This window comes from Theropithecus gelada, chromosome 1 (assembly GCF_003255815.1).
Source record: "Theropithecus gelada isolate Dixy chromosome 1, Tgel_1.0, whole genome shotgun sequence".
Lineage (NCBI taxonomy): Eukaryota > Metazoa > Chordata > Mammalia > Primates > Cercopithecidae > Theropithecus > Theropithecus gelada.
In genome coordinates this window covers 69,216,400-69,242,453 of record NC_037668.1, presented here as the reverse complement: position 1 = coordinate 69,242,453, position 26,054 = coordinate 69,216,400, and the positions used below count along the sequence as shown (strand labels likewise).

The window sequence follows — 26,054 nt, the reverse complement described above, 5'->3', positions numbered from 1 at the left end:
GGACATGGGAATTAAGAACCAGGTGTGAGCAACTGGTTTTGGTCCTGGAGATCTGCCACGTGAGGATGAGCCGCTGTCACTTGGAGGCAGGTGCCTCGTGCTTGGCCACAGAGTGCCCTTCCTAAGAGAAACGAGTCGTTTCTGCGCACCGCCGCCACGGCCTTCAGTTCCTCCTCTCGAACGCAAGGTGGCGCGTGTCCTGGATCCCGCAGAAAGGTGGCCCCCACTGGGGACGCGGCAAAAACTGGCTGGTCAGGGCAGCCACGGTGGAGAAGGGGCAGTTTTAGACTCCTTGACGGCATCAGTTGGCCAAATCTGAGGTGATAAAAAAAACAAAAAACAGAGCCCACCTGTACTAGTGAACAGCAGTCCATGTGTGAGGTGAGGGTGAGTGTGCCAGGAGAGTGTGTGAGCATGAGCATGGAGGTCTGAGTGTGCAAGTGAGTAAGTGTGTGGTGTGCGTTCATGGGTGCGAGCGTGTGTGACTGTGTGAGGGTGGAGGGGTCTGGTGCATGTCCGTGTGTGTGTGGGAGTGTGGGGATGTGGGTGTGCGGGTGTGATTGTGGGAGTATGCATGGGTGTGAGTGGGAGTGTGAGGATGTGTGACTGTGGGGGTGACTGTGAATGTGGGGGGTGTGATTGTGGGGTTATTTGTGTGGGTGTGTGAGTGTGTGGGGATGTGGAAGTGAGTCTGGGGTTGTGAATGTGTGGATGGGTGAGGGTGGTGGTGTGTGTATGTGTGAATATGGGGTATATGAGTATTCAAGCAGAGGCGCAAGTGTCTGGTTGTGGGAGTGTGTAGGGGTGTGAGTGTGAGGGTGTGAGTGTGAGGGTGTGGGGGTTGTGGGGTGAGTGAAGTGAGTGTATGTATGTGTATGAAAGTGGGGACGTAAGCATGTGTGAGGGTGTGGTGTGTGGGGGGTAGGGGTGTGGAGAGGAGAGTGGGGTGTGTGAGGGTAGGGGTGTCAGTGTAAGTGTGAGGATGGGGTGTGGAGTATGAGTGTGGGGTGTGAGTGTGGGGGTTGTGAGGGGTTGTGGGGTGTGAGCATGTGTGTGGGGGGTGAGCGTGTGAGTGTGGGGGTGTCAGCATGTATGAATGTGAGGGTGAATGTGAGGGTGAGTGTGGGGTGTGAGCATGTGTGAGGGCGAGTGTGAGGTCAGGGGTGTGGTGGTGGTGGTTCCGTTGCTGCTAGCAGGCTCTCTCCCTTAAGTCCCGTCTTCCAAGCCCTTCCTTCCGACGTCCTTTCAGCTGTAAGCTGATGGCCCCATTGGAGCAGGGTGGAGCCTCCACCGCTGTCCCTGGCTCACCTCCTCCCAGCCACCTCCTGCCCCTCTGTGCTGGACCTGGTTGGGGCAGGTGGTGCGGAGTGAGTAGGGCACGGGTAGCTCTGGCTGGCATTGGAAGGTGCGCTCCACAGGCTGAGAGACCACGCCTCCTCCACGTGCCTTGCCAGTGGCCTCTCAGGCTTCACGAGTCAGAAGGCTCCTCCTGGAAGTATGCCAGGGTCCCCTCTCCTGGCGCACCCCCTGCCACCCTCCCCACCGCATCTGTGACTTGCACATGTATAGCATTAGAACAACAAGACGGCTTCATCGTGATCCTGTTGCGCATGTGGGACTCGTGGGTTTCCTTCTAAGTGGAAATAAGAGCATTCTGATTCATGCTTCGGGGGCAGCTCCTGAAAGCTGGTGGCACTTCCAGATAGAACCCCAAGCGATGTGGCAGGTGGCTGGGACCCTGCAGCCTGCAGAGCTTGCAGACTGAGGTTCAGGTGAGGGAGAGAGCTCAGGACTCCTCATTCCAAACTCTGAAACCAGGGAAGCAATGGTGGTCCCTGTTCCTTCTCCTCCCATGAATATCAGGGCGGCTTCCTGGCAGACTGGACAGGCTTTGGGGAAGGCACTTTCAGAGCCTGGTTCTGGCCCCTTCTGGCTATGGGATCTTGGACAAGTCTCTCACTGTCTCTAAGCCTCGGGGTCTCACGGGCTCTCCATGGTGAGGTGGTTGTGCTTTGATTTGGGTAAAGTGCCTGGCAGAGTGAGCATTTGGTGAATGGCGGCTGCCCGAGCTGCTGCTGTTGTTTTATTATCATCATTCCCTCTCTAGGACTCAGGTGGCCTGCGGTGGCTGTTCTTTGTGGGTGAAGCTGAAGCTGGGCTGGCTCTGCCAAGGCGGCTGTCTGGCACCCTGCAGCTCCACATCCTTTCGGTGGGACGCACCAGTGTCTGCTGCTTCTGGGGGAGGAAGGGTAGTGCACCTCCCCCCGTCTGAGGGGGAGGGGCGCAGGGGTCCATGGTGGATCCCCAGAGTGACTCAGTTCCTCCCACTACCATGGTCCTCTCTGGTTCCGTGACCTCTATTCCTTGCGTCTGTAATGGGCTGGATGAAGCTAGGAAGCGCGTGCATCTTCTGAGGTGGGAATCTGCCTCTTCTCCTTTTTTTTCCCTTTACTATGACGCCTGTTGCTCATAGGTACAAATCAAACGAAGAGTATGTATATGTGCGAGGCCGCGGCCGAGGGAAATATGTTTGTGAGGAGTGTGGAATTCGCTGCAAGAAGCCCAGCATGCTGAAGAAACACATCCGCACCCACACTGACGTCCGGCCCTATGTGTGCAAGCACTGTCACTTTGCTTTTAAAACCAAAGGTAAGAGAGAGTCAGCTGGGGCACTGCCCCTGCCCGCTGCAGGGAGCTCCCCTCTGGGAGTCCCAGCACAGAGTTCAGGTGCCCAGACCTCTTTGCAGGGGGCCTGGAGCAGCTCCATTTCCTGGATTCCCACCCAGCTTGGTGCCCAGTGGCAGAGCAGCTGGCTCCAGACTGGCCTGTGGCTCCCCATGGCTGCCCCCAGCCATCCTCCTGGAACACGCACACAGCCCCTACACCTGTGGCTGCCCGGCCCTGGCCTGCCCAGCCTGATGCAGCACTCTTGCTCACCGTTCCTGGTTTTGCATCTTCTCTCATCTCCCCTCCCTTCTGCATGTCTCCTGAGCCGTTTATCCACTGATCTGAGGCACTCCAGCATCCATGCTCGTCACTGCCACTCTTGCATTTGGAAATCCATTCCACTCCCAGCTGCTTAACACACTCGCATGCTCACTTCTCATGCCAGAGTGCACCGACCTCCACCCACCTCTCCACTCCCACCCTGTCCCTGCTCCACCCAGCTTCTCTGCACGTCTCAGCACAGGGCCGGTCCCCCACTCCCAGACTGGCAGCCCTGTCACCCCTGCCCCAGCCACACCCCACATCAGGGTCAGGATAGGCTCTGGCAGTCACCGGTGAAAGGAGGGGCCTGCTGTGAAAGGCGTGCATCCCAGAGAGCTGCGATGGGTGATGGGCATGGCCTGGCCTGCCACAGCCACCCAGGCCAGGCCCCTGGTGTGGACGAAGGAGCTGAGTCCATGGGATTCTTGGATCGCACTCTCCTCCTGCAGGATAGGCAGGGAAGGTCCTGGCAGCTTGCTCACTGCAGACTGAAGTGCCTTGGAGGGAGACCCAGGGCTCTCGGCACCCTGGTGTCTTCAGCCTCTTGAGCTTTATAGATTCCTGGGTCAGGGTTTGGACATCAGGGTCCTGTCTTCTCCTTTGAGCAAGTTGGGGGCTTCTGGGAGCCCCGCGGTTTCTCAGGGGGTGAAACTCAAGGGCATCCTTCAGCTGTGCCACCTGTTGACCTTTCTTCTGTTGGCAAAGTTGCTCCCAGCGAGCGAGGCTGGGCCGCTGCTCTGGAGGGGGCCCAGCAGGGTCCCTACCCTTCTTCACTTCCTCCGTGCTCTTGCTGCCTGGCCCCTTCCGTTCTCTCTAAACCAAGTCAGGCGCCAGTTTATCACATCCCCTGGGACAGTGGCCTCTTCTCTGACTGTGTTCCCGTTTCTGGTCTCCTGACACCATTAACTGAACCCCTGCCCTGCTCTGTCCCCTCACCATCATCTGCAAGTTGAGCTCGAATTTTCCTGCCAAGGTTTTGGTTTAAACAGAGGTGCCTGCCCTCCCACTGCCTTTCCCTGATCCTCTTCTCTCTTAGTGTCTCATAAACAACGTCCCAAAGGTTGCCCAGAGAGGGCAGATAGGCCCAGGACTCCCCACCCACCCCATGGGTGCTTCGAAAGTGTCTTCCATCCCTGGAGCCCTGCCCAGCATGCGTCGCCCTGGACATGGGCTGTCCCTGACATGTCCTCCAACCGCACTTCCTCTGGCCTTCTGCAGCCAGTTGAGATTTTATGGAAGAGTAAGATGGAGATAACTGACTGACAATTCAGTGGACGGTCTTCAACTCTAAAAGCAGAATACTTCTCACCCAAGTCCCCTTGAAGGTGAAGAAAGTGATCCCAGAAAACAGAATAGCTGTTGATGCTGGAGCTGCAACTAGAACACGGGACCCGAGCTTCAGGGCATCACCCTGTCATCTTCCTTTCTCTGAGCAGTTAGTTTTCTCCCTTCCCGGGGGTGGGTGGCAAAAAGCTGCACTTGGAATGGCCTGTGTCCAGGGGACCACACTGTCCTCAGCCTGAGGAGCCCTGAGAGCTCCCATCCCAGGGCCATGCAGAGCACACCTGTGCTCCACACGCAGCCTGGGCTGCCCATCGCCTCAGGAAACCATCACTCTGCCGCAAGAGACTGGAAGTTTCCAGCCCAAGCAGTTTCCTGCAGGGGGCCCACTCGATTCCCTTTGCCTTGGGTCCCTAGCAAGAGCCCCTACTTTCTAGGAGATGCCTTCATTGGAAGCCACACTGAGCCTGTCTGCAGTCCCTTCCTGGGCCTCGCTGAGCCAGCACAGAGCCGGGGCCCTGGAGGGCCTTGGAGGGTCCAGAGTACATAATCTGAACAGAGGGGCTGTAGGCCCTCCACATTTCCAGGGGTATAGAGCATCCCCCGAGGGAAGGCTGTCCCAAAGGCCAGGCCCATGAGGCCGTGCTCTCAACCAGTGATCAGGCAGTGCCCTGAGCTCTTCCTCAACTGTTCACAGGGGCTTCTAGAAGACTAGAACCTTCCAGAACCAATACAGGGAGCAGATGGGAAATGGTGGAATCTGAAACTGTTTGACTAACAGAGGGAAGGCCAGGTTGGGATGGTGGCAATCGAAGCAGGGAAGGCTCCCTGTCAGCTCTCTCTGCAGTATGGGGGTGAAGGGAGAGCAGGACGCTGGAGCTCCTGTCTGTTTCTGGGGCCAGGTGTCTTTGTGGAGTGCTGGGCCCCGTAAGCCATCAGCTCAGACAACACCGGCCCCTTCTCTCCGGGGCTGTGCGCCTCCCCATCAGGCCACCTCCAGGCCTGCCCCAGGCGGCCCTCCTGGCCCTACCACCCGGCTACCCCAGGGCCTGGGGAGCCCCTCCTGCCTTCCTGTCTGTCTCTGTCTGCCGTGTGTGTCTCGTCTCTTGTGTCAGACGTCGTGGCAGCAGCTCAGGCCTCTGGAAACTGGCTAAGGAACGCGTCAGTAGGTGGGGCTGGGGAGGCCTGTGGATGGCCCTCTGGCGGCTGGGGGGTCCCATTTCCTCTTCTCAGATGGTTCCCAGAGGCCGGCGGATGGCTGTGCCATGTCCAGGCCCTTGCACCGATCGCCTCGGGGGACAGAGATGGCCTCAGGTCTGCCAGGCCGGCAGAGGCAGGGACAGATGGGTTGGTCAAAGCCAAATGAGGCAGGCAGGGTTGGTGGTGGATGCCCTTTTATCGGAGGTTCCGCCTCTCGCCCACCCATCGCCTTCCCTCTCACTTGCCTTTGCTCTTCATTCCAGGCCTGTTAGGCTTTGGTGGGGTCTGGAATGACTGAGAAACTGTGGCTTTGCCTGACAAGCCGAGGCCCTGGCCCTCAACAGGGAAGTGGTGTTCAGGCTGCACCTGCAGCCATGTGCCCCACCTTCCCCTTTCACAGAGGAGGAGACGGACCTGGAGAGGGAAGTCACAGAGGGACCCAGACAGCACTCAGGGCTGCCCATCCAGTGTCCACTCCTGGACCTGCAAAGTCACCTCCGATCCTGACTCCTCCCTGCACCCCCGGGGTTGGGGGCAGAGGGGAGAGACAGCCCTTTGGGGGCTCCCTGGTGCCTTCTCCTGAGAAAGGTAAAACCATTTCACCATAAGCATCATCTTAGCATCTCTTCCTCCACACCCAGCATGGTGCGTGGCAGAGCCCCCGGCTGCTCAATAGAGTGACTGGCATGGGGACAGGGGTCTGCTCTCTGCCAGGCACACTCTGCTGCCACTCTACATGTGTCACCTCATCAAGTCCTCCCGCATCCCCACGAGGTAGGTATTACTTCACAGTTGCAGAAACCGGGGTTCAGAAGGTTAAGGAACTTGCCCAGGAGCTCGCAGCTAGCAAGCTGCAGAGCCCACAGTCAAACCCAAGGCTGCCAGGTTCCATCTAGGTTCCACTCTGCCTCCACATGGAGTGGGAAAGGCCCCCAGAGTCTTGAGACCTGAGTCTAAATGGAACTCGGCACCAACAGCACTGTGGCTACGGGCCACCTGATTCGCTGTGTTGGCTCAAGCAGCCCTGCCAGCGTCCGAGACAGCCAGTGATCTTGTCTAATGGTGCCATCAGCACCTGGACCCAGAGTTAGATCAGAAGCAGGGAGAATCTCAGCCTGGTGGGGGTTCAATTACATGGACTTTGAAGTTCCTTCCAACATTTTCCTCCTGCGATGAGAAGGGCATTTCCCATACGTGGCTATTGTACACCCATTGTGTGCCCAGCATCTAGCTTGGTTCATTAGAGACCTAAACCTTCCAGGCAGAACAGGTGCGACAAATGAGGTAATAGCCAGAATGAGCAGTGTCTGCTGTGCTCTGTGGTCTGGGGTAGTCAGGGTAGGGTGGGCCTGGATCCAGGACCTTAGGACAGTGGATATCTCTGATCCATGGAAGACCCCAGCTGCCTTTTCCCACCTCTTGACTGTCCTACTCTGGCTTTGCCTTCTCATGACAGTGAGGGCAGAAGTCCACTAGGTTGGACAGGGACCTCTGAGGACCCTCTGGCTACAGGATGACTCTGGAATTATGGCTTTGCTCCCACTATTGCCAGGAGTAGAACATGCAGGTTTATTTCCGGTTATAGGAGGAAGACCCAAATTAGGAAGGATAGAGTCATGAACCAGGACCAAGGTGAAGAACGAGGAAAGGAAGCAACTCCCCTCCCATCCCTGGTGCCCTTGACTTGAACACCTCTGGGAATCCCAGCTTAAGGTTCCCCCATTAACCTCTTAGCAAAACCCTAAAGATTTCTTCTAATTCCAGGAATGATTAAGAAGCACCCTTTGGTTCATCTGTGGGCCCTCTCCCTGGTCACCTATCCATCCATCTCATCTAATAGTTTTCCTGTTCATTTATCTTCTCATCCTATCTGTTCCTACCATTCTCCCATCTGTCCTCCCACCCATCCAACTTCCCACTCTTTCATCCTCCTATCTGTACTCCTATGCATGTAAAAGTGCATGTGTCCATTCATCCATCCAACCAGCCATTCTTCCATTCATCCATGTCTCCATCCTCCCATCCAGCTCTCCATCATCCCACCTGTTTATTGACCCATTCTCCATCTATCCTTCCATTTATTTTCATCTACTCACCTATCCTCTGTCTGCCTATTCATCTCCTTATCTGCTCATCTAGAGTTCCATCCCTCTGTCTATCCTCTTCCTGTTCTTCATTCTCTTTATATTTCCTTTATCCACTTTATCTATCCACCCACCAATCACTCTATTCATCCACTCCAGGAGGCTTACCTCTTTCCATTCTTCTCTCCTCCATCCATCCATTCAAACTTACCAATTAATTAGACTAATGGGACAGAATACCTGATTCAGGGCACTTATGATGTTAATGACCATATGGAAATACAGCCATCCCCAGGGCAACAGTGAGCACATCATAGTTTGGGAGTAGCTGCTGGGCCCAAAGCAATATCCTGAGGCATCTGGCCTGTGTTCTTCTGGGGCAGGCTGGGATGCTCTGCCTGTCCTTCCTAGAACCCTCCTGTCCACCAAGCTGTGTGGCCTGTGAAATGTTGCACACCTGCTGGGGAACTGAAGCTGTTGTTACTGCTCCCTGATTCCACAGAGCTGCTGTCTCTGCTCTGCAGCTTGTGGGCTGGACCTACAACTTGGGGCAAAGCCAGCCTCCCCTCTGAGGGCTTTGTAGGCATGGAGCAGGACAGAGGCCTTGCCCGGGCCTTCCCTGACCACCCTGGTCCTGTGTCTGCACTGTAGATTGGCCTGGGGAAACTGAAGGCCCAGAAATGGGACTTCTCTGTGGAAACCAAGCTTGGGCCCCCAGCCTTGTGGCTCCTGAATCCCTGGCCAGTAGACTTCCCTACTCTCACCTTCTGCCCTCTCGCCATGCGTAATATTGAATTTGCCCTGGTTTCTCTACCTACACTAGAATTCTGCCCTGTGGGCTGCCCTAGAACTATCCTCAGCCAGAAGGGCATGCTTAGTCCTCACCCATCACGCCGGTCAATGGGAGCCTCCCACGTCATCCCATACTTGAGATGGCCAATAGTGCTGCCTGATGAGCGTCACCAGCTACTAGGGCCAGACTTAAATCAGAAGCAAAAAAGAAAAAGAAAAAGAAACCTATTGCACTTGAGTTGTCTTTTAATTTCTTTTTTTGTTTGTTTTTTAACCAGCATCTCACTTCCTCATTATACTCTCTGTCCCCTCACAGCCCCCGCCCTTGCCCTCCCCCCCCCACCTAGCTCCTGTGCACTGCCCTAACAGCAGCTGTGGCTACACGTCTTGGCCTGAGCACCAGGGCAGAGGGATGCCCCAGCTCCTGCCCAGCCCCTGCAGCTGGCAGGGCCTTGACTGACCTGGAAACCACGGCCTGCCGGCCAGGTGCTACCTCCGTGAGTCCTGGGCCTGCCCTGGCCTCCTGCCCCACAGCAGAGCCTAAGTATTCTCATTTCTTTCTAGGGAATCTGACTAAGCACATGAAGTCGAAGGCCCACAGCAAAAAGTGCCAAGAGACAGGGGTGCTGGAGGAGCTGGAAGCCGAAGAAGGTAACAATTGCCAACCTCCTCCATCCCTTTCCCCTCGTCCGCCTTCCCCGTCCTCCTCCACCTTAACTCTTTGCCTTCCGTGCTTTCTTTCTGTCTGCTTTGCTCCATTCCCCCTCATCCCCTCTCTCCCTCCCATGTCTTCACCTTCATTTCTCCCAACTCTCAGAGACAAAGGTTAAATTCCCTGAATGATCGGGCCGCCTTCCCACATGCTGATAGGATATGCTGTGCAGCCCTAGCTATCGCGCATTACCATCTGTCGTGCAGGTGGAGCGCCTGGCACCCATGGGTGCTCAGTGAATGTTTACTGAATAAATGCACACAAGAGAACTCACAGTCAACGTTGAGTGCCCACTATGTGTCGGGCAGGTTCTAAATGCATGCCCTGAATTATCCCAGCAACTCCTCACAGTGACACTGTGGGACACATACTCTCCAAAGCTCCACACCCACACTCCTGCCTACACACTCCGGCATGGGCCTGACACATGGGCCTTTTGGAGCTAGGAGAGTTTCACGAAAGCCCAAAGCAGACCTGACAGCTGCTTGTCACCTCCCAGCCCCATCCCTGTACATACCCCGGCCATGGTGGTCAATCCCCAGGAGGCATCTTAGAGTCAGTCTCTGAGAAGACAGGGCAGAGGATTCGAAGCCAGTGGGTCTGGCTGGGCACTGCCAGACCTTAGCAGTCAGACAGGTGGCCAGAAGGGCTTTGGTGGTGGACGGCAGTCCCTTCAACAGGAGGAGGCTAGAGCCATTTCTCCAGCACCAAGCAAAGCAGGAAGCATACTGATTCCCTGAAATCAGCCCCAGGACTTAGAGCGTGACAGAGAGGAGTGTGTATGCACACACTGTGTGTCTTGTTCCATTTTTGTTTTTCCAATTTGGGGAGTATTTGTGGTCTTACAAAAAAGAGTTAAGTCATATTTCCTTTTAGGTGGAATACGTCATTTTTATAGAGAAGAACACAGTGAACTTGGGGCTGTTCCCCCCAAAGCTAGAATGTGGGTTCGCGGTGCTTGACAAGGATACACTGGGCCATATACACATATTGTCTCATTGAGTCCTTAAAACAGGTGGCAGAAACTTGTGTCACGCATGTTAAGTCAGGGAAGTCAAAGCTCAGACAGGTAAAAATAGCCCAAGGTCACACAAAAACCCTGGCTGCATGCCACTCCACTGCCTGGTGGGCTGAACCAGGGGAGCCTGAGCCTAAGCCAGAGCCCTCCCCTGAGGTCCCTGCCCCGCCCCAGCCTCATTTTCCCAGTGGAGCGAAGGAGGATGCTCAGAGCCACTTTTCTCAGGACGAAATCCATGCATTCATTCCAGAAGTAATTACTGGGCACAATCTCTGTGCCTGGCTCTGTTCGGGGTGCTGGAGGTTCCGCAGTAAATAAAACAGCTCCTGTCCTCAGGCAGTCGGCATGGCAGGGGAGCTGGGCAAGGAACGAAGGGGGAGTAGAGCAAGGGCCTTGCCTGTGAAGCCAAAGAGAAAGCAGAAGAGCCAAGTGAAGGCTGGGGCCCGTGGGGAGGGCTGCTGTGCTAGACAGAGGGTTGTGAGCAGAGAACCCCCACCGGAAGGAACCGGAGTCAGGAGCCACGTGGGGTCAGGGAGGAGCTCTCCTACAGAGGGAGCATCAGGTGCGGGGTTCCCTAGTGCTGGAGCCCGCTGGGAGCGGTGGCAGCCGGTTCAGAGAGACCTGGAGCCTGAGGGCTGAAGGGCACCGGGGGTGCCCTGGAGCAGAGGAGAGAGGCAGGGCGTCCTCTGGCCTGTGCTGGGGGCGCGGGGAGGCCGGATGTGCTCAGGAGGTGGAAAAGCGGCGGGATTCTGGGTGGGCTCTGGAGGGAGAGCCCACAGGCTCAGCTGACCCCATATGGGGCAGAAGGGAGGGGGGAGGACGAAAAGGAGCCAAGGAGGACTCCAAGGTTTACGGCCCAAGAGACTGAAGGATAGAGTTTCCACTTCCCGCGACCAGACAGATGCAGGGGGGAGCGGCATGAGTTCGTGTCTGTGGAACGCGAGGTGGCGCGTGGGAGGACTGCCTGGAAGGAGCGAGGCGCCCGGTCCCTGCCCACGGTGCTGGCCAGGCTGGGCGCCAGCGCCACCGCGTGGCCTCTCCCAGCGGCACCCGCCGCGCGCTCAAGCACACTCATTTGTGGAGCGTTGGCCTGGATCCCAGCAGGGGCGGGGCCGCTCCAGCAAGGGCCCTGGGAAGGGGCCGCCCAGACAGAGGCATTCCCCAGTGCCTTGCAGGAACGCAGATGTGGAGGGCCCGGCCAGCCTCGAGCTGGGCAGGGGACTCTTGGCTTCCAGCATTCATGCACTGAGTGCCCAGGACGGGCCATTATCGCCACTGGGTCTCAACTTCCACATTAGTAAAGAGGGTCTTTATGAGCCCTCCCTGCTGGACATCAGGAGACGCTGGTCCTGACTCTCCTTCACTCCTAACACTACCCCTGTGACCTTCGTCTGCAAAATGCTGACAATCCCACCCCAGCTACCTGCCTGCTGAGACTGGGGGGACAGGGATGACAGGAGCTGAAGTTTATTGGGTACTTACTGTGTGCCAGACCCTCACAGTCCTCTCAACAACTTCCTAGAGTGCTTTTATCACTACCCAGTTTACAGATGAGGAAACTAGACACAGAGAAAGTAAAGCATCCAACGTCACACAGCAAGGAAGTGGTGGTGCTGAGATTCAAACCCGACCACTCCCTGCTTCTTAGTGCAGCACATCATTTTTAAACTGTCAGCGTAACAATGCAAGGGCTGTAAACCTTAGTTCTGACTCAGCCACCAGCTCTCACGGAGTCATCTGTGCCTGGATTTTGCTGTATGTAAATAAGGGGCAGGGCCAGGTGAACGGGTGATGAAGTAGGCCCCTGCCAAAGTCCTAGGCAAGGAAAGTAAATGCCTAGGGCATAACTGCAAAGTTCACCCCCATCCCCAGTCCTGCTCTCATCCTAATCCTTCATTCCTCCTCTGATCTCATCACCCTGCCTCTAGCCTCAGGGCCCTCCCTTTGCCTGCCAGCCCTAGCTCCACCCCATAGCTTTGACCTACATCCGGCTGAATGCCCACTTTTGTCCACTTTGGACATCTGACTGCTGCATATTGAGTGACTTGGAAGTGCTAGTTCCGGGCTTTCTGGCCTCGGGGCAGCTGGACATGGTGGAGAGCCAAAGCCTGGCTGCCCCAGCGGCCTGAGTCAGCTTCTGTGCCAGCCCTCCTGGTCAGTGGTGGGTGCAGTACTGACATGTGTGAGTGATGGGGCTGGCTGGCTGGCTCAGCCCACCTGTCAGCAGCCTCATTCTGCAGACCAGAAACAGGTTCCGATGGTCTAGCGATGGGCCAGTGAGGAGGCCAGATGTTAGCGGAGTTCTCCCCAGCATCGGGATTGCTGTCCATTTCAGAAATGCCCAAACTAGACTCCTGACATGTTAGAGGTGACCCAGCTGGTTGGGGCCATCCCAGAGGAATCAGACCAGGAGGCTAGTGTTTCAGGGTCCTAACCCCCACTTTTATACTCTATTCAATAATTCTGTTATTATTCTTGTAGTCTGTTTAAGGAGTGCAAGTGACCTAAATGTCCAACAATATCTGAAACAAGTATCACAGTTTTGTTGTTTGTTTACTCTTGTGAACAATTGCTTCCAAGTCTCTCAACATGCAGCAGTCAGATGTCCAAAGTGGACAAAAGTGGGCATTCAGCCGGATGTAGGTCAAAAACTATGGAGTGGAGCTGGGGCTGGCAGACAATGGGAGGGCCCTGAGGCTAGAGGCAGCCTGGACTTCAAAAGGGCAGTGGCTCCTCAGATAAGAGCATGGCTGGGATGGGGATCTGCTCTGCAGCCTGAGGCCAGCTTAGTCAAGCCGTCCACAGAGGCCAGAGGCCACCACCTGCCAGATGCCATTGTGACAGCCACCAGGAGCCTGGTCACCATGGCAGATGTGTGTTTACACTGACCACGGATGGCTCTGTGCTGCTGGACCAGCCAGTGTGACTGCTCTGTCCTGGAATAATAGAGTTCATCATTAATGTGTTAATATGGCAGCTATAATTATTTTTAAGCCCTCGATATGTGCCAGGTCTTCCTTTTACTCCTCCTAGAAAACCTGGTGAGGTGAGACCATCACATTCATTCGACAAAGGGGGAGACCAAGCAGAGCAAGGTGGGGTAACTTGCCCATGGCGAAGCCAGCACTGAGATGCTAATGAAACAAACAAAGACTGTCTTCTTTGCTGTGGCTCAATCCCAGCCCTACTATTGTCTTCCATGGGCAAGTTAATTACTCTCTCTTACCTCAGTTTCCTCATCTGTAACATGAAGATGAGAACAGTACCAGCTTCATAGGATTCTTTGAGGTCTAAATGAATAAATTTACCTAAAGCTCTCAGAACTGAACGTTGCACATTCTAGGCATAAAGGAATTATTGTTCACTGTTGTTATTTACAAAGCGCTCCCATATCTGTTACGTTTCGTGGTTGTCCCCACAATCTTGTGCCCTTGCCATAGCTATTTTGCCCAGTCAGCAGGCAAGGAAACTGGGGCTCAGAGAGGAGCAGCCATGAGGGCAGCGGGGCCAAGGCCCAACCGTGACTTTGGGTCTTCTGTGTTTGCCCTCAGGAACCAGTGACGATCTGTTCCAGGACTCGGAAGGACGAGAGGGCTCAGAGGCTGTAGAGGAGCACCAGTTTTCGGACCTGGAGGACTCGGACTCAGACTCAGACCTGGACGAAGATGAGGATGAGGATGAGGAGGAGAGCCAGGACGAGTTGTCCAGACCATCCTCAGAGGTGCCCCCGCCTGGCCCACCACATGCACTGCGGGCAGACTCCTCACCCATCCCGGGCCCTCAGCCCCCAGATGCCCCCGCCTCTGGCACCCAGGCTACACGAGGCAGCTCCGTCTCAGAAGCTGAGCGCCTGACAGCCAGCAGCTGCTCCATGTCCAGCCAGAGTACGCTGGGCCTCCCCCGGCTGGGACCGGCCCCTCTGGGCTCTGTGGAGAAAGACACAGGCTCAGCCTTGAGCTCCAAGCCTGTGTCCCCGAGAAGACCATGGTCCCCAAGCAAAGAAGCAGGCAGCCGTCCACCAATAGCCCGCAAACACTCACTAACCAAAAACGACTCATCTCCCCAGCGATGCTCCCCGGCCCGAGAACCACAGGCCTCAGCCCCGAGCCCGCCTGGCCTGCACGTGGACCCAGGAAGGGGTATGGACCCTCTCCCTTGTGGGTCTCCAAGACTTCAGCTGTCTCCTCTCACCCTCCGCCCCCTGGGAAGAGAACTGCCCCCTCGAGCACATGTGCTCTCCAAACTCGAGGGTGCCACCGACCCAGGCCTCCCCAGATACTCGCCCACCAGGAGATGGTCTCCGGGTCAGGCCGAGTCACCACCACGGTCAGCGCTGCCAGGGAAGTGGGCCTTAGCTGGGCCGGGCAGCCCTTCAGCGGGGGAGCATGGCCCAGGCTTGGGGCTGGCCCCGCGGGTTCTCTTCCCGCCCGCTCCTCTACCTCACAAGCTCCTCAGCAGAAGCCCAGAGACCTGCGCCTCCCCGTGGGTGAGTTCCTGCCCCTGGGGGCTGGGCCGCTTCTCCCCTGTGGGTGCGGGGGTTGCAAGTTCACACCCTCCTGGGTGTCACACCTGGAACTAAACAGCTCTGCCAGCTCAGTAGTTATTAATAATTTAGCAAACATTTATTAGGCACCTACTGTGCCATGCACCATGCTGGGTGCCCTGAATCAGCTGGCTAATTAAACTTTATTTTAGCCTCAGAAGCACAGAGAATGGACTCTGGAGTTCATGGGATCTGGGTTCTACCACGTATTAGTCCGTTCTTGCATTTCTGTAAACAAATTCCTGAGTCTGGGTAATTTATAATGAAAAGAGGTCGAATAGGCTCCCAGTTCTTCAGGCTGTACAGGAAGCGTGGTGCCAGCATCTGCTCGGTTTCTGGGGAGGCCTCAAGCAGCTTTTACTCATGGCAGAAGGCGAAGCAGGAACAGGCATCTCACATGGCAGAGTGGAAGCAAGAGAAAGAGCTGGGGGGAAGGTGCCACACACTCAAAATGCCAGATCTCATGAGAACTTACTCACTATCTGGAGGACAGTGTCAGTCCCCATGACCCAAACACCTCCCGCCAGGCCCCACCTCCAACACTGGGGATTACAATTCAACACGAGATTTGGGCAGGGACAAATATCCAAACGATATCATGTCACTTGCAAGGGGTGTAGCCTTGGATGTGGGTCTAAATACTCATGCAGTTTCCCACCCCCACCCCATCCCCATCTGCCTGTGTTTTTTGAGCAGATGGCAGAACTTAACCAAAACCATCACCATCTCCAATATCACTGTCACCAGTGCCCTCAGAGACACCCTGTGGATCATCAGCACTGTCCCCATGGGCAGCACCACCACTGTCACCATTGCACCAACACACCACGGCTGCCACCCCGTCAGCACAGTCACCATCCCTGTCCCCTCAGCTGCCATGACCCCTCAACTGACAGCACCATCGTCAGCTGACCACCTTCCGACACCTTCTCTGTCTCCATGTTGCCATGACCCAGCCCTGTCACTCCTGGAGGAACACTGATCTAGGAATCCTTGATTTTTAATTTTGGGGTCACATTCAAATTCCTGGGGGTGGCAGAAGGTCAAGAACTGCAGGTGGGAACTCATGTCCAAGGGTGAAGCTGGGTGAAGACCATTTAGGAACAGGAGAGGCAGCAGACCCACATAGAGGCCAGGCTCATGGGTGACGACAGGGCCCCACGTTGCTCAAGTATCCCCTCCTTTGAAGACAGATATGCTGGCCAGAGGCATGGAGACCATGGGGCCTGAGCATACTCATGGTCACTGTCGAGCTGGAGATGGCCCATTCCAGAGATGGCAGCAGGCTCAGCATCATGGGCAGGGAGTCAGGAGCTTGGTTCTGGGTTCAGCTCAGCCGGGACTCTGGACTCGCTCTGTGATCTTGGGCAAGTCCCCTTCCCACTTCCAGGCCTCAGCTCCCCATGTGCCCAGCACGTAACCTTCACCTTACCTTGTCTTGTTTTCTGACCCCAGCAGAAGGCCGAGTCCCGAAGTCCCTCCTGCTCACCCAGCCCTGCTCATCCTCTCTCCTCCCGACCATTCTCCGCCCTCCATGACTTCCACGGCCACATCCCGGCCCGGACAGAGGAGAACATCTTCAGCCACCTGCCCCTGCACTCCCAGCACTTGACCCGTGCCCCGTGTCCCTTGATTCCCATCGGTGGAATCCAGATGGTGCAGGCCCGGCCAGGAGCCCACCCCACCCTGCTTCCAGGGCCCACCACAGCCTGGGTCAGTGGCTTCTCCGGGGGTGGCAGCGACCTGACAGGGGCCCGGGAGGCCCAGGAGCGAGGCCGCTGGAGTCCCACTGAGAGCTCATCAGCCTCCGTGTCGCCCGTGGCTAAGGTCTCCAAATTCACACTCTCCTCAGAGCTGGAGGGCAGGGACTACCCCAAGGAAAGGGAGAGGACCGGCGGAGGCCCGGGCAGGCCTCCTGACTGGACACCCCGTGGGACCGAGGCACCTGCCGAGCCCACACCCACGCACAGCCCCTGCACCCCACCCGACACCTTGCCCCGGCCACCCCAGGGACGCCGGGCAGCACAGTCCTGGAGCCCCCGCTTGGAGTTCCCGCGTGCACCAACCAACCCCGAGGCCTCTGCCACCCCGCCGCTGGACCGCAGCAGCTCCGTGGGCTGCCTGGCGGAGGCCTCTGCCCGCTTCCCAGCCCGGAGGAGGAATCTCTCTGGGGAACCCAGGACCAGGCAGGACTCCCCCAAGCCCTCAGGAAGTGGGGAGCCCAGGGCACCTCCACATCAGCCTGAGGACAGGGGCCCCCGCAACGCTTAGCCTCTCTCCAACTGCTTCAGCATCTGGCTTCCAGTATCCAGCAACAGACGTTTCCAGCCACTTTCCTTGAATCATCCCACTCCCTCAGCCCCATCTGTCCCTCCGTCCAGGAGCTCTCACGGCCCCATCTGTTGTACCTTCCCATGTATGCAGTTACCTGTGCCTTTTTCTACGCCTTTTGTTGCTTAAGAAGAAACAAAACAAATCACATACATACATTTAAAAAAAAACAACAACAACCCGTGAGAGGTCTGAGGCTGTGAATAGTTTATGATTTTGGGGAAAGGCTGATGGTGGAGCCTCCTGACCCTCCCCGCTGCGGTTGGCAGCCACCCACCCCAGAGGCTGGCAGAGGGGAAGGGGTGCACTGAGGGAGAAAGGAAAAGGAAACCTCAAACAATATAGAATTAAATGTAAAAGGAAGCACTCCTGTGTACAGATGCGATCAAGGTTCCTGTTTATTGCCACTTTACCCGCTGCCCAGCTCGTGGCCACCCCTCTCTGCCAGCACAAAGGTCAGTGTCCCCAGGCACAGGGGCGCAAACAGAGGCAGGTGACCCCCACCCAGGCCCCAGCAGGCAGGCCCAGAAAAAAATAATCTTTTCCTTTTTTTTTTTTTTTTGCAAGAAAATAAAATTATACTTTTCCTAGGATTTCAATGCAAAATAATAGGTGCAGGTAGAAGGAGGAGGGTTGGCTCCCCAAGGGCCCTTGGATACTCTGGTAGTCTGAGTCATAGGCCCATCCTGGCACTCCCCAGGTGGGCAGGCCACCCCACCCACGCACCCCCACTCCCAACACCTCCCTTCTGCACCCCACCCTGGCCCCCTGGGCTGGGGAAGGAGCCCTGACTGTCCGTCCCTGGCTCCCAAGCCCCTGACCAAGGCCTCACTCTTCTGTTGCCTCCTCTGTTCTAAAACTACCCACAAAGGCGGAAGTGGCAGGGCCCAAGCCTTAGGGGTCATTCCTGAGACTGGGTTTTGGGTTCTGTTTCACCCTGGGGTACAAGGGACCCTGTTCCACTCATGGCTGGGTTTTTCCAGTGCTCCACCACAGGAGTTTGCAGAGAACTGTTTCGGGACCACCCCCTCTCCCTGCCCCACACCGTCCCTGTCTCCACGACCCCAAGGAAATACCCAGAACTGTGGCTGGTGGATATGGCCCGGGCCTGTTCGCTGTCTTACACCTCTTTTTTAAAAAGAGAGAGAGAGGATGGTGTTTGATACTTTGCACAGCCACCACAGATTCTCGTGACCTAGAGGATTTTTGAATTGTCCTAAGTCATTGGAATTCTCCAAAGCAATCAGTGCAAGCCAGTGCCTCTTCCTTACCCCCCTCTCTACCTTCAAGAAGCTGCCCTGCATTTCCTGGGGCAAAACTCTACTTTGTAAGAAAAATAATAGGACCAGAAATTTAAATCCCAAATTGAACTATGGAACTTGAACTGTAGTGTGTTTGCCCCAACTGGGAGAGGTGAGTTTTTCCCTAGTGTTCCAGAACTGGTTTTCTTTACTTTCTACAAAGGAGGGCAGCACAGGGACTATGGTCGTGGCCCATGAAGGCTGGGTTTGATGCCACCCTATAAAGAGCAGGGACCTCTCTGGCCAGTCCCCAGTCCTCAGCCAGGCTGTATGAATCAAGTGCCCGCCCCAGGGCTCTTGAGCTGTTGAAGCTGTTTGGGTACAGGACACAGTAGGTGGGGAGGATTAAGACCCTTCTGTGAGTTCCCTGTGCGGGGCCGTACTTGCCTCTTCCAATTCGTGGCCTTTCCCCGGCCTGGTCCCTACTAGACAGACAAACCAGCCACAGTCCAGCCTGCAGCCAGACCACCTTGTTCATTCATTCTCCTTTGCCTCACTCAGAGCTAAAACAAAAATGAGACGAAAGGCAGGGCCTCCCTGGGGGTCCACTGTGTTCCAGGGTCCTGGGGAGTCAAGATTAGCCAGCAGCTCCTGACTGCTTCCCTCAGAGATGAGGGCTCTCATCCTCCCCAAAGCAGCAGCAAGCCCAGCCTGGACCACACCGTCCATATTGCTGGACAGTGGCCTGGGAGAAAGTGACTCCTCCGAGTCCCAGGAGGCCAGGGCTTTTCCCACCCTTGCCTTTCAGCCCTGACCCATGGGACTGCCCACGGATTGGAAGCTTCAAGGGCTGAGGTCTGGGAGCTGCATAAAGGCCTTTGCTTCAGCCCAGGTTAAAAATCTCCCTGGGCAGGCTCTTTCTGCCCCAGACCTACAATGCAGCAGACTGGGGGCTCTGGTGGACTAGCCCCTGACATTGGTGGGGGGCCCCACACCACTCCACCCCACTCTGCCTTCCAGCTCTCGTGGGCATTTTTCTCCCTGTACTCAAACAGCCTACCCACCCAAGGTTTCCTCCCTGGGCAGCCTAGCAATGAACAGCGCAGCCGGCAGGGCAGAGGCCCGGCAGTCACCGGGCCCGTCAGGCTCAGGCAGAGAAGCCACAGGGGCCAGGAGTCACTGGAGACTATTTCTAAATGATGGGGGGAAATGCACAAATAGAATCTCACCAAAGGGCTGCCTCCACATTGATGCTGTGCCCAGAGGGACACAACCAATGCCACCAGCCTGGGTGTATGTCACTGGGCACAGCTCTAACCCCCTCCTCCAGACTCTAGTCCCAGTCCTCTGCACACAGAGCCTCCGGCCCACAGGTACACCTTCATGATCTGGAGAAAGACGCTTGCCCCATGCACGCCCTCCCCTGGGCCTTCTGCCCTGCTCCCAGTCACTTCCAAGCTTCCTGTTTGCCTGTGATATTATTGTACCTGTTGAGGGAAGCAGCAGAGGAGGCAGTGGCTGACTTGGCACAGATGCCTGCTGCGTGCTCTTTTGAAATGCGCGGGGTGGCCATTCCTCGGTACAGACTAGCCCTGGTCCTTAGGTGTGGGCAGTAGGGGAGGAACCAACTGGTCGAGGTTTCAGAGCCAAACCTTGCCTTCAGTTGGTGAGTCCTTGCCCCCCAGGCCTGCGCTCCACGATGCTCTTCACCCTTGGCAATCTCAGTGCCATCCTGGATAGTAACCCCACTCCTCTCTGCTCCTGCCCGCACCTATGGCTCTCACTCTGGCCTCAAGCCTTGCGACCCTCCAGGAGCCTGACAGCAGCCAGCTGCCTGCACTGTCGCCTCCATAAGCTCCAACTTCCAGACCCAGAAGTCCCTCTGCTTCCCCCTGTTGGAAAAAGCCTAAAAGAATTAGCTTCCAGATTCCTCTAGCCCCTGCTCCATTCCCACCCAGTCCTTCTGAAGAGGAATGAGCAATACATCTGAGCTGGATTTCTCTCTAGTCCTTTCTCCAGACAAATCCTTCTTAAAGCAAAAGTCCTGGCTGAGCACCTGTCCTTGGGGACCGATCTGCCGTGTGACCAGGGAAAGAAAGTTCCCGAAAGCCTATTCCACCAATTCTGCTTCTGTGTTGTGAATCCAGTCTGCTTTCCATTAGAAAACCGCTTCGGCACTTACGGTCACTTTACTAAATCTAGTATGTAAAAAAAGAAAGAAAGAAAAGAAACAGAAAAAGGAAATGTGCAGGCAAATGTAAAATACAACGCTCTCTGTAAGGTAAATATTTGCCTTTTTTTCTAAAAGGTGTATGTATTCTGTACGTGAAATTGTCTGTAGAAAGTTTCTATGTTCTTAAATGGCAATACATTCCAAAAATTGTACTGTAGATATGTACAGCAACCGCACTGGGATGGGATGGTCTTGCCTGTAATTTTATTTAAACTCCAGTTTCCACACTTGCATCTTGCAATGTTGATATGGTATATATCAGTGCAAAAGAAAAAAACAAAAAAACAAAAAAACAAAAAATCCACGCAGGTCTAAAGCACAGAGTCTGACGTACAAAAGGGAAAATGCTCAGTATTGATGTGTGTGACCTTTGTTGTAAATTACATCTGTACTGTGAATGAGAAGTTTTTACAAGTATAATAATTGCCTTTATTACAGCTCTGGCTGAGTGTTCAGCCTGAGGATATTTTTTAAAAAAAAAATTAGCATGTTGGAATAAATTTGAAAATCCCAACATAGCCCTGCTTGCCTGGCTCATGGTTTTTCTAGAGGGTTCCACGATGTCAGAGTTGGAAGGACACTTGGCATCCCAAGTGCTCATTTTGCTTCAGAGCAATCAGGTCAAGAGAGCGGAGGTGACTAGGCTGCAGTCACACAGCCTAGGACTCTCTTGCAGACCCTGGAAAGGCCTCTCGAGGAAGCGCCAGATATAGCACCATCTGGTTTGGGGCCTGTATTTGTTCCCAAGTCTGCAGTGACAAATCACCACAAACTAGGTGGCTTTAAACAACAGAAAGTTATTCTTTTACAGTTCTGGAAGCCTTAACTCCAAAGTCAAGGTGTTGGCAAAGTTGATTCCTCCTGGAGGCTCTGAAGGAGAATCAATTCTATGCCCCTCCTAGCGTCTGGTAGCTGCAGACAATGCTTGTCTTTCCCTGGATTATACACTCATCACTCCCGTCCCTGCCTCCACAAGGCCACATTCACAGATTCTAGGCATTAGGACATAAACTTAACTTTCGGGGAGGGCCCCCATTCACCTCACTACAAGATGAATAGTGAATTGGTTCTTGAGTGTTGGCAGTGGGAGAGGCACAGCACTTACTGCCTGTGAGACCTTGGGCAACTCACCTAAGCTCTCTGTGCCTCTGTTTCCTAATCTGTAAAGTGGAGGGGCATGATCCATATCTATAAGGGCTGGTGTGGGGATTAAGTGAGATGGCATATACAGGATGGCTGGCTAACAGAGCCTGGAACATAGTAAGCCTTCAACAATTTGTTTCTGAGCAGGCTTTGCACAGGGTTCTGGGGTTACAAGGGTGGAAAAGATATGGAGTCCCCACCTTTTGTATTGAGCAACGATTTGCCGAGTGCCAATGAGAGGCAGTTATTGATACAACAGCGAGCAAGACAGACACAGATCCACCACAAGGAGCTCACATTCTAGCAGGGGAGGCCATCATCAGTTACTCAATCACAGTAGCCATCACGGCTGTGGTGGAAGAGAATGATGGTGCTAATCCAGAGTGAGTCTGCATCACCCAGGGGACCTTTCCTGGAAAAGTCCTAAGGGTCGGGAGGACGAAGGGAGCCATGAGAAGGAGAGGATAGATTGACTGATGGACGATCAAGGGGGATTCTCAGGGTAAACGCCATCCAGAAGTTTAGTGCTAAGAGCCTAAGAGGGTCTGTTCGTTCAAAGCAATCAGAGGATTAATTGTTGCTGGCTTTTGGGAAAGCTGGACTAGTACAATTCCTGGTGCCTAGTGGGTCCTTCATAGATGCTGCTGAATGTTGAATGAATAAATGGTGGCAGTGGATGGTGGTGGTTGAAGAGTGAGGACAAGGTGGGGAAGTGGAGGTAGCAGACACAGACACCTTCTAGGGGCCTGGGCTAGAGACAGGGGAGAGCAGGGGCAGTTGTGGGGGAGCGTGGGGTGCAGGGAAAGGAAGCCGAGTGTGTGATGGGCTGGTGAGGAGACGAGAAGCCAGATGTAAACTCCTCTCCCACTATGGCCCAAAAGAAGGGTAGGGAGGAAGTGCAGATGAAGTCAGCCTATCTGTTTGGTGACAGGAAGTTGGGGACACTCTTGAGGGTGGATTGTATGTGGGAAATAGAGTGAAGTCACCTGAGGAAGCTGCAGGGTGAAAAGATCAAAGACACCTGAATAGGTGTGAATGACCTTTGAGGGGAGCAAGAGGAAGCCACCAGGGAAACAGGGAAGGCACCTGCATAGCATCGCGTGCCAGCTGCCTTCTGTCTGCTCAGTGGTGTGGTTTTTCCAGCAGTCCTCAGCCGCTGGCTGTGGGCATGGGGAAGGTGGCCCAGGGTTAGCCAGGCCACGGGACACAAGGACAATGAGTTACTGGAGGTGAGTCACTGGCAAGTGAAGAGGTGAGGTCACTAGCCACTGAGCCCACATGCTGAGAAAGGAACAAGCAGGCCTGGTTGATAAGGAGAAAGGCCAGTGGTCAAGTGACCACTTGGATGAAAACAAGAAAATGTTGTGAGCTGTCTTAACTCATTGGATGAAGACTGTGTCCGCCACAGGCGTGGGTGGCTGAGGTGCGATGAAAGAGATCACCACTGGGGATGAAGAGGACAGGAAATGAGCATCCAGGGTGCCGAGTGGGCTGTGCAGATGGCAAGTGAGACCATCGCTGAAGATTGCAGGGCTTAAGTGGAGATCCGGGCCGTGAGTCAGGGTGCAACTGTCAGGACGGGTTCTGTTATGCGGCAGAAACTAGCAACCCAGACACTCCGGCTGAATGCAAGGGACGTGTATTTCTTTCCCTCACTATACGTTCAGTGTGGGTCAGCAGGGGAATTATGCTTATCCTAGTCAGAGATCTAGACTGATAGAGGCTCCTTCCCTGTGCTTCCATGACCCCAGGGGCTGAGGCAAGCACAGTACTAGGGGCCTCCCACTGGCAAGTAAATGCTTCTACGTGGAAACAACTATCCCTTCCATGCATATTTTGCTGGCTAAAGAAAGTCACATGCTCACGCCTAATGGAGGAAAATGAGAATAATTGGAAACAGCCCTAATGATAATCATACAAGGCTAGGACATCTCAGAATTGGAAGAAGAGATGAGCAGATGTCAGCGATGGGAGGGAGGAGGGCCTGACAGTGGTAGCCTCAAAGGTGCTGGATTTTTACAGTGAGCGAGTGAAAAAAATAACAGTCCAGAAGAGGCCCTGGGAGCAAACGTGGCAGCTGGCTTTAGAATCATGGGATGAAGAGCCGTCGTTGGAGCAGGTGCCTGGGGAGCACGTCCTTGGATCATGCGGGGAGCATGTCTCGGTCTAGGCCAGTGGGGAAGTAGACCCCCACAACAGCCCCAGAAGGAGAAGAAAAATAGCATAGTACGTGCCAGGCCCAGTGCCCAGCATTTTACAAACTTGATTTGTAGTCCCTACAACAACCCAGCAAGATAAGAGTTACTGTCCCCAGTTTTAGAGAGGAAAACAGAAGCTCCAAAGGGCCCCCAGCAGCCGAAGGTGCACAACTAGGTAGGGGCAGTATGAGGACTAGAAAACCCTTGTGTGGCTCTCATGTAGTCCTTCAGGGAACCTGAGGCCCTCCCGCCTCCTCCCGTCTCACACTTGGGCTCCAGGGAAGCCCGGAATCTCAGACTGTCCAGCTGTGACCACTCAGGGTCCAGCTGGGGCTTCTCTCCAGCATCCTCCTGACTTAGTATGGCCATCTGGTAGCCATTTTAGGTCCCTGTGCCTGAGGCCACAGGTGCAAGGAATGACCAGCAGACACCGGGCCTAGATTCCAGTAGCTGAGAGCATGAAAAGTGCCTGTGAATTCTTTCCTCCACTGTCTGCCAGCAGGCCCAAGGCCCGCCGGTCATTCACACATCGCTGGCCAGCAGGCCTCCCAGGCTGCTCTCTAAGGTTCATGAAGCACTTTCCCATTTGGAGTGGACTAGGACAGGGTGCACATTCCCATTTACAGATGAAGGGGAGAGCCAAAGATTACACCCTGGTAAGTGGCAGGGCCACTCACCTGTCCCCCTGACCCCAGCCTCAGAGGGTGGTGGCCACTGCTGTCTGCTGCTGGGGCCTTCACCAGGCTTTGTCTGGGTCCCAGTCCAGGTGTGGGCTGGGGCTGCAGGACTCCGGGATCCTACCCTCACCCTTAGGCCTGGGTCCTCTCTGGGCTCAGAACCTGGAGCCCACACTCTGTCCTGGAGACTCGGCGGGGACAGGCCACTGTAGATAGGATGGGCCAGCCTGAGATGAGCATGAGTGGAGAGAAGAAGGAAGAGCTGGTGGAGGACACAGAGCAGGTGACGAGGGTGCAGACGGGGCTGTGCTGCTTGGGATTCATCATGGGCACTGCTCAGGAGACCCTGGGAAGAGATGCCTTATAACCTCAGCATCTATTCTATAGCAGGAAGGTAGGAAGTTTCAGCCCCATTTAACAAGCAAGGAAATTGAGTCACAGTGAAGTTATTTGCCCAGGGTCAGGGTACCAGAGTGGTGACACTGCCTTCCCAAGGACATCATGGTAAGTGGCAGGCCCAGGAGTTGAAACCAGGTCCCCACATTTGGGAAGTGGTTAGCTTCCTATGGAAAGAGAATCTGGGCCTCTTTGCTACTAAGCAGCCCTGGAACCTGGGTTGGGGCTGGGGAACCCCAACATGCATATTCCCCAGTCCTTTCCAGGCATCGCCTACTTCAGGGGGACCCCACTGCCTACTGCTTCCCTTCCAGATGACATCCAGAGCTGAGAAGTGCTTGGCCCAAGGTCAGGGCTATGATTCCTGATCCCTCAGCAAAGCCACCTGCACCACCCCACCCATCCCTCCTCTACCCCAGGCCTGAGTTCAACTGCCCGTCTCTCTTGCCCAGCTCTGCCTTTTTAGGAAAGGAAAAGAGCAGCCCTGGGGCGGGTGGGCAGGCAGGCGGGTGGGCGGACACGCTAATCCACCTGCTCCCGGCGTCTCTAGTTACCCGTGGTTTGGGGCTGGGCAGCCCCAGCTGGGAGTGCCAGTCCAGCCAATGGGTGCTGCCGGCTGAGCTCTCCGCCAGAGCCATACAAGGCTTTGCCACAGCCCAGGCCTGAGCTGGCATACAGCAGCCCCAGCACCAGCGCCCGCCCCGCCCCTGAGCCTGCCAGCCCAGCACGTCCTCGGACTCTGCCTAATCCAGCCTGGGAGCAGATGGGGCTGCCATGCACGTGCACCAGGCCCAGGCCGCTCCAAGGTCAGGGAGGTGGCACCACCAGGGCAGAGACCAGAGTCAGGGCAGGGGCCTAGCTAGCCACGATGATCCTGGTGGGGGTCCAGGGTGATGACGCCTAGGCCTGGTCCAGGCTGCATCATCTCTTGACAGTGACCACCTAGCCTGCCTCCTCCACCTCTGAAGAGGTTCTCAGCAAAGCTAGTATCTGGCTCCTGCACCTTCTGGGGTCTTTCCAGGGATCAAGTCCCAACCCATTTAATCCACCCTGGGTTCAGACTGCATGTTCTTCTCAAAAGTAGGGGTGTCCATTAGTGTGTGCCTATTGTGAGAGCCATGTGTATATGTCCCCTGTGGCCTGCAGGTGGGGACAGACAGCCCCTCCCCAGCACAGCCCACCCCATCCGTCAGCACATAATGCCTCTAACTTAACAC

General features: G+C 55.3%; 1 protein-coding gene across 2 annotated transcripts in view; it reads left to right on the top strand.

Moving 5' to 3' along the window:
• Positions 1 to 20,941, top strand: part of HIVEP3 (human immunodeficiency virus type I enhancer binding protein 3) — a 409,424-nt gene extending 388,483 nt beyond the window's left edge. Inside the window, exons 5-8 of one of the 2 annotated variants that reach the window (XM_025363577.1) lie at positions 2,474 to 2,649; positions 8,910 to 8,996; positions 13,627 to 14,561; positions 16,077 to 20,941. In XM_025363577.1, coding sequence (XP_025219362.1) covers positions 2,474 to 2,649; positions 8,910 to 8,996; positions 13,627 to 14,561; positions 16,077 to 16,889 — 2,011 coding nt within the window. In that variant the 3' untranslated portion in view covers positions 16,890 to 20,941. Of the gene's footprint in view, positions 1 to 2,473; positions 2,650 to 8,909; positions 8,997 to 13,626; positions 14,562 to 16,073 lie in introns of both variants that reach the window. The other variant, XM_025363569.1, reaches the window with a different exon arrangement.
• The last annotated feature ends 5,113 nt before the right edge of the window (positions 20,942 to 26,054 follow it).